The 7,555-nt window shown below is 38.8% G+C and overlaps 1 protein-coding gene across 1 annotated transcript; it reads left to right on the top strand.

Annotated features, from left to right (window-relative positions):
• The first annotated feature begins 2,103 nt into the window (after positions 1-2,103).
• On the top strand, positions 2,104-6,198 carry si:ch211-133n4.6 (uncharacterized protein LOC797776 homolog). Its single transcript, XM_036214121.1, has 10 exons — positions 2,104-2,634; positions 2,810-2,871; positions 2,966-2,992; positions 3,059-3,091; positions 3,706-3,741; positions 4,909-4,941; positions 5,071-5,103; positions 5,189-5,218; positions 5,306-5,347; positions 5,661-6,198. The coding sequence occupies exons 1-10, from the start codon at positions 2,624-2,626 to the stop codon at positions 5,873-5,875; spliced, it is 522 nt and encodes a 173-aa protein (XP_036070014.1). The 5' UTR covers positions 2,104-2,623; the 3' UTR covers positions 5,876-6,198.
• Positions 6,199-7,555: the final 1,357 nt, after the last annotated feature.

Genomic DNA, 7,555 nt, shown 5'->3' with positions numbered 1-7,555 from the left:
TTCTGCAGCTCAAAATGCTTTTCAGTATCTTCTGTGGCCCCCACCAGCTTGTATGCATGCTTGACAACGTGGCGGCATGCTCCTAATGAGACGACGGATGGTGTCTTGTGGCATTTCCTCCCAGATCTGTGTGAGGGCATCCCTGAGCTGTTGTACAGTCTGAGGAGCAACCTGGCGGCGCCTAATGGACCCAAACATAATGTCCCAGAGATGTTCTATTGGGTTTAAGTCAGGGGATGGTGAAGGCCATTCAATTGTTTCAATTCCTTCATCCTCCAGGTACTGCCTGCATACTCTTGACACGTGAGGCCGGGCATTGTCGTGCATTAGGAGGAAACCAGGACCTACTGCACCAGCGTAGGGTCTGACAATGGGTTCAAGGATTTCATCTGGATACCTTATGGCAGTCAGAGCACCATTTCCTAGGCAGTAGAGGTCTGTGCGTCCCTCCATGGACATGCCTCCCCAGACCGTCACTGACCCACCACCAAACCTGTCATGTTGAACCACGTTGCAGGCAGCATAACGTTCTCCTTGTCTTCTCCAGACTCTTTCACGTCCATCACAGGTGCTCAGGGTGAACCTGCTCTCGTCTGTGAAAAGTACAGGGCGCCAGTGGTGGACTTGCCAATTCTGGTGTTCTTGAGCAAATGCCAGTGGAGCTCCACGGTGCTGGGCAGTGAGTTGGAAGTCAGCACGAGTTGGAAACCAGCCAAAAAAGATCAAGAGGAGAAACTTGAAATGACCTCCACATGTAACACCAGTCCTGTTTGGAGGGTTTTCTAATTGTTGCCACTGAAGTGCACCTGTTGTTAATTCCATGAACACCAATACAGCTGAAATTGATTAATGAGGCCCTCAGCTGGTTAACCAACCAGAAAATTATCAGACAGGTTTAATTCAATTCATGCCCAATAAAAAAGTGTTCCTTTAATTTTTGTGAGCAGTATATTTTCACTGTATTTTGAGGATGAAACCTGCATTGCTTCACTAAGCCGCTACAAATCACTGCGATCCGCGTTTTTATAGATGCTGGCAGCAACGTGACCCATCTCAAGCTGGCTCTCGCGAGATCTTCTTGTTGTTTCGGTCGCAGCGTAGAGCTGCTCAAGGAGGCTCGGTGTGCTGCCAACTAGTGGTGAGGGGTTTAGGTGGAAAACAGAAGGAAAAGATTGAATTAAATATCACGTCAGCATTTAAAATCGACCATCAAATGCAGTATCGCGATATATCACCAAATTGATTTTCCCCTACAGTGTCTGAGGACCGTCCTGGGTTGTCTAAAGCACCATAGAAGTCATAAAAAATAAGTTGAATTTGTGCGAAGTGCAATTTTTCATGAGGTGATAGAAACCCTTGAATCAAAGGAAGCGTTTTGAGAAGGTTTCAGCGTAGAATCAGCTCTCTGAATGGGGTCTATACATCCTCCTATGGGACGCTTTCAGACGTACAGACTGTAGGGATGGCTGGTTGAAAGGATGGACTGATTAATGGATGGAAGCTCTATAAACATGTAAATCTGACCTTACAGTGTTTCAAAGCCGATGCATTGGCTGAATGAAGCTTTAAAAAGCCTCCTCAGTCAATTCTCCTTTTACACAGAAAGACGTTGTGGGACAGAAGAGGCTTTGATACACAAATACCACACAACCCCCGAAAAAAAAAAAGAAAAAAAAAAGCCCCTTACCTACAAAATTGCCTCTGTAAACCCCCTTACTGCCATTATCACGGTGTGTGCGTCTCCAGAGACGGAATCCACTTCCATTACGTATGTTCACACATGTGTTGAGTTTGGGTCCGCTGTTGTGTTGGTGAGCATCAAGAAATGTGTTTATTCTCATTGAAAGTCCGTATAGGCCCGCCACACGATCCCGCCTCATTCTGGAAGTCGTCGGGGCGAAACCCCTTTTCCGATCGGTGGTACGATCCATTCTGTTGCTGATTGAGGTCAGTCTGGTGGATCAGATATGAGCCGGCTTTGGTCTATAGTGGATCTGGTTCCAGGTGAATCGTTATTGTTCTGCTCTAATTATTCTTCGGGTTCTATCGGTGGATCTGAGTCGGTGTAACTCGACCCGCGGCTAATGTCCACACTGAGCCGGTTTGTTTGAAGGGGATTCCCTGGACTGTGAGGTGGCCAGGAAATTCCACAAAAACCCTGGGCTGTTTCTTCCTCCATTGTGAGGAGCACTTTGAGGTTCACCCCGAGGTCGCGACCTTTCTTTGATGCTTCTGACGAAATTAAATCCACTTTCCACTAATTATTTAACCACAAAAACAAAATTATTGATTCATTTTGTACATTTTCTGGTTTCATTTCAACCAAATCAGCCGTAAGTCAAACGCTAGCCTCTGATTGGAGCTTCAGAGGAACGTTTTATCAGTCACCTCCTTCTTTTGTACATTAACATGGAAACCTGAGCCTCACATGAACACACACACACTGACGGACTCACACTATAGTCCTTCCTCTGGCCGGCTGGCATTTAGGCAGATATATAAACCGTCACCGGATGCTCGGGGCCACAACTTTCCTCAAGTACTGTAACAGTCAGCCGCCTGAGCGTTCAACCGTTTTCCCGCCTGCTGAACAGATCAGGGACCCGTCTGACCTCACGGCATCATGCTCAGCAGGTACGTCCATCCTCTCCGAAATCCTGCAGACTTTAACGAAAATGACGACAAATGAAGATGAAATCTGAAGTCATGTGATCAAAATCTGGACTTAAAGTCTTTTTTGACTGAAATACTCAAATTAAGTGAAAATCGAGTCTTTTCCAGGAATGAAATCTTGATTTTTGTGTTCCAGGAACATATTTCTTCTATTCTCTTTGTGTGTTGTGTTGGTGACGGGAGACCACGACGCCAACGGTGAGACAAAAACCGTCCTCCAACGTCAGTTCTGACGAAGCATCCCAACGGGGTGATTACAGTGTTGTCTAATTCCCCTCTGTGATGTTTCCAGATGCAGGAGTACAAGCCATATCCACAGGTAAAACCTCCTCGCTGCTTCTCAGCACAAAATGAAGTTTGATTCTAATCGTCTCGACTCTTTCAGATAAAGATTCAACTTCTGATGAATCTCCAACAGGTGAGAGCCAAATTCACACTTTGAGATGCAAGAATGTGAGTTTCTGGATTTAAATTTGGGAAAAAATGTAGATGAAATGCTGGGATTTACATATAGACATTGATTTATTGGTTTATTTCAAGAAAAACTCATAAAAAATGCATTAATTAAAGAAAAATGTATGAAAATGTAAGAAGAAAATACTCATAATGAGAGAGATTTTTGCATTACTGAACACATTATACACTTAGGTCACATTCAGTTGATTAAATATAGTGATTATAACTCAAATCTAGTAGAGTTTGAGTTAAATATAAATGATATAGATCAGTCTCAAATAAAGGAAAGAGGAAAAAACTGCCAATAAAATTAAGAAATGTTGTCAATCTAATACAATATTTTATTAAAAATAAAATAAAAATTAGTCCTTTGTCTTGAAATCTGTCCAAAATATCTGTTCTTTGCAGGAATTATAATAAAACTTTTAAGAAAAGTATATTTTTTCAAACATTTAAGACTTTTTATCTCTAATATTATACCAAAGTTACAGTAGAATTTCAAAAATCTCAGTGATGTTACATCTCGACCTGCAGACGTTTCTGATTTTGTCTCAGCTGTTGGGTTTGTTGTTGCAGAGAGCATGAACATCGTCGTTTCTCCGGACCAGCCTGGTAAGACTTCAGCTTTCAGATTTATTGCACGATCTGTGCACGAAAACAGGTCAAATCCATAGAGAAAAGTACTTGAACATATTAAATTTGGAATAGAAATACTAAAATACAGACATTTTTAGCCATTTCACACCTGATTTTATTTTACAGTTGCATAAAAAAACATTTTTTCCTTTCAAAGTCCTGGATTTAATGGATTAAATTATTAACATACAGTATGAAAGGGTTATTAAATGATCTCTTTTACACACTGACGGTTGTATTTGTTCATTATTCAGATAAATTGATGCAGCTTTAGTCAGAAAATTTGATTTACTGCTTGATACTAATAAGATATTTAAAGCATTCATTCACACCACAAATATTTTTCTTTTAGAAACAAATGATCTACGGAAACTGATGAAAAAGCAGGAAGTTAGACCCAGAAAACGATGAACATTGGGTATTTTCAAAATAAAATACCATGAATAAAAAAGGACTGATTTTTTTCTATACATTTTGCATTTTTTATGTAATTAATGTCAGAAAAAAAGGAAAACTTTAGTTAATCTGCACTTTGTGAGGTCTCTTTTCATGTTCAAAAATTTAGAAAAAATGGGTTTAAACATTAATTTATGCTAAATCACTGTGTTTATATAAAAATGAAATGTGTTATATTGATAATTTGAAATAAAAACACGTTTTAAATAGTAACTGAATAGGAAAAATGGAAAAATATAAATGATTTTGGAGTGAAAGTGTATGAAATGCATTTAAAGTTAAACTTTTAATGAAAAAAATCTGCTTACTTTTTTCTATTTTTTTACAGCCAATGAAAATTTCACTTTTCTAATGTAATTTCATGTTTTTTGACCAAATATGGTGTCTTTATTTAAAAAAAAATGCTTTAGTTTTGTTAAAAAAAAACACAAGCACTACCAACTTCCAACAGTAGGGGGTGCAGTTGGGTGAAATTTCAATCCTCAGAAAGCCTGCTCAGTGCTTAGTTAGCTGACCAACACGACCATGGAGCTGGAGATCATCAAACTAGCGACTTTTATTCTGAAATTACTCAAAAAAATGTGGCAATGAATGAAAACTCATCATCTTAACTCTGTTTTTTAATCTTTAGTCTGATGATAATCTTTTATTGCACTAAACATGTTTGTCTGACATTACTTGTTCCAGATGAATCCCATGTTTATGGAGAAGGACCCTCAGGTGCGTACCTGCTGCTCACACCTGGACAAACGTCACTTTTTCTGTTCCATCTGTAAAAACTGAGGCTCACCTGTAGTTTAGGGGGTGGAGCTTCTGTGACTCACCTGGACTGACGTTTCTGTGTTTCAGATCCCAGCAGTTCCCACTCAGAGACAGCAGACCGTGAGGAGAATTCGCACACTTACACTCATGAATATATCTGAAAATGTGACTATTCTTTGTTTTGATTTCCTGTTTATGTTCGTAGCTCCGTCAGCTGATCAGGTGATAGCACCTGGTGAGAGTTAAGTCTTATTTTCGCTTTTAATATTCAATAAAACACATGGAAATGCGATTAATTTTGAGAGTTCTTGGTTGATTTCAGAGCCGGCTGTGGCCTCTGCCAGCAGCGCGGAGGAAGAAGACGGTGAGACCAAAATATGTCCATTATTTGCCCTGTCATCATCACTGTGCACATTTCTACAAAATATGAAACAGCTCATTTTGAGGTTTTAAAAATTGAATTAACTTTTTTGTACACTACCAATTATAAAAATAATTAACAAAAAGTCAATAAAAAGCAAAGTTTACAGTAAAAATTACACTTTAATGAATCAAATCATAAAATAATCTACTATTTTCGAGATTAATTGTTGTTTATATTAGATTTAAATAATAAAAATACAAAAAAATAGTTCAAATTTGAACATTTGCAATATTAGTCTTCCTTTTTGCCGCAGAGGACGAGAGCAACGACTCCGGAGAAGCAGGAAGGAAGAAGCCCAGCTCGCGCTCGGCCAAACCTCAGGGCCCCGCCCACCTCCAGAACAGCCCCGCCCATATAATTCAAGTCCCCGCGCTCCCGTCGCAGCCCGTCATCATCCCACAGCCCAAAACGTTGGCGAGGAGCCGAACGTCCAAGAGGAGATCCAGAACCAACCGCCGGCAGATTTAGACATCGGAGACACAAACAGAAACACACAACACGGCAGTGACCCGACACACTCCCGGTGCCATGTGACACAAAGCAGCCAAACGACTGATTTAGACAAGATTAGAAATAAATTCATTCGACTAATTCGGAGGAGTTCCCTTTTGTGCCATTTCATTCTGATGTCGATGTGTGTGTCAGGATTCTGGACTCCAGCAGACCTCAGAGTATTGAATCTGTTCAGTTAATCACTTTTTGTAACTTTCATTCTTATATAAATACATTTAAGCGACACCATACTTTCCTCTGTTTGTATCTTATTGTAATAAAGTGAACTTTAAGACCCACTTTTTAGCATGTTCTTGTGCCGTTTTTCTAATGATAGACGACATAAATACAATTTTTTTTTTTTTAAGTATTTCTTTATTCAAATTGTTGTAAATCTGGAGCAAATATATTTGAAAAAGATTGTATTTGTGATGTTTAAAATGCACTGGACAGGCCACCAAATCTCTGCTTCGTTCTGCTGTGGGAAGGGGAAGAGGGGGCGGAGTCGCTCCGTGCTAACAGTCAACTCAGAGGCTAATTTTCTAATGATCTCCTGCTGCTTTGTAGAAACTATGTCCAGAAAATGATAGATGACTTGATTTTGTCTAAAAAAGGCAAATCAAAAAGAAAAAAACACTTTGAAAATAGATCAAAAGATCATCGGCGTAGAGTTTGAACTTCTTCTCTTGTTCTCTCATTTACACATTTTTGTTCAAATCGCAGCAGTTTATGAATTCATGAAATGACCCATTTGAAAAAACGTACAGTTTTCTCTTCTCGTTTCTCATTTAGCAACAAAGCGAAGTTCTTCCAAAACTGAAGGAAGAAAAAGCTACAATCAAAGGATGCAGTCAGACTAAAGCCCATTCCGAATTCCTCCCTTCCCCTTATTTATCCCTCCAAACGGAGAGTTATGGAAAAATAGTGTCTAATATTTTGGATATTTCTTTTGTCATTGACGTCATCAATAATTGCCGGTCTGCTAGCATTAGGATTTTATATCCATCCGTTTGGAGGGTGAAATTAATATATTTATATAGCTAGCATTGCTGATATTGATACTTTTTCCTTGAACTGCTGTGATTATAGAATAATTTTGGAAATTAAAATTAAAATTTTTGCTAATTAAGTGTATATAAAAACACAGGACAGAGACTTTTGGAAAATGAAACATTTCTAATTACAAGAACCTGAACTGAATATTCATCAAACATAGATATTAGTAATAGCATAGTATAATAATAATAACAACTAGCGCAATTTTTTACAAAAGCTACAATGTAAAAAAAATGTAAAAATAAAAACCACAATCATATATTTTTTAAAATAAAGGCAAAAAGATACAAAAGTCAGTAAACAAAATCAACACTTTAATAAAGTTAATTTAAAGTCTTATTATCTGTTTCACACCTAGATGAATGAAACTTGGTCCCGCGTTTGACTCCTCCCCTGGGGGAGGGGTGAGCTGCAGACACAGCTGCGCTTGGTGGTTTTAAAAAGTATAAAAATATAAACATCACATCAAAAAATCTTGACATTGTGAGCAAATTTAAAGCATTTTTTGGACAAAATGGGGGGATTGGGCAGTTTTTTGCTCAAATTAGGCAGTTTTTTTTTCCAATCTGGCAACACTACAGAAAACTACACACTGCGCTC

This window comes from Oryzias melastigma, linkage group LG11, assembly GCF_002922805.2.
Source record: "Oryzias melastigma strain HK-1 linkage group LG11, ASM292280v2, whole genome shotgun sequence".
NCBI classification, from domain to species: domain Eukaryota; kingdom Metazoa; phylum Chordata; class Actinopteri; order Beloniformes; family Adrianichthyidae; genus Oryzias; species Oryzias melastigma.
This window is presented reverse-complemented; position numbering and strand designations above follow the sequence as displayed.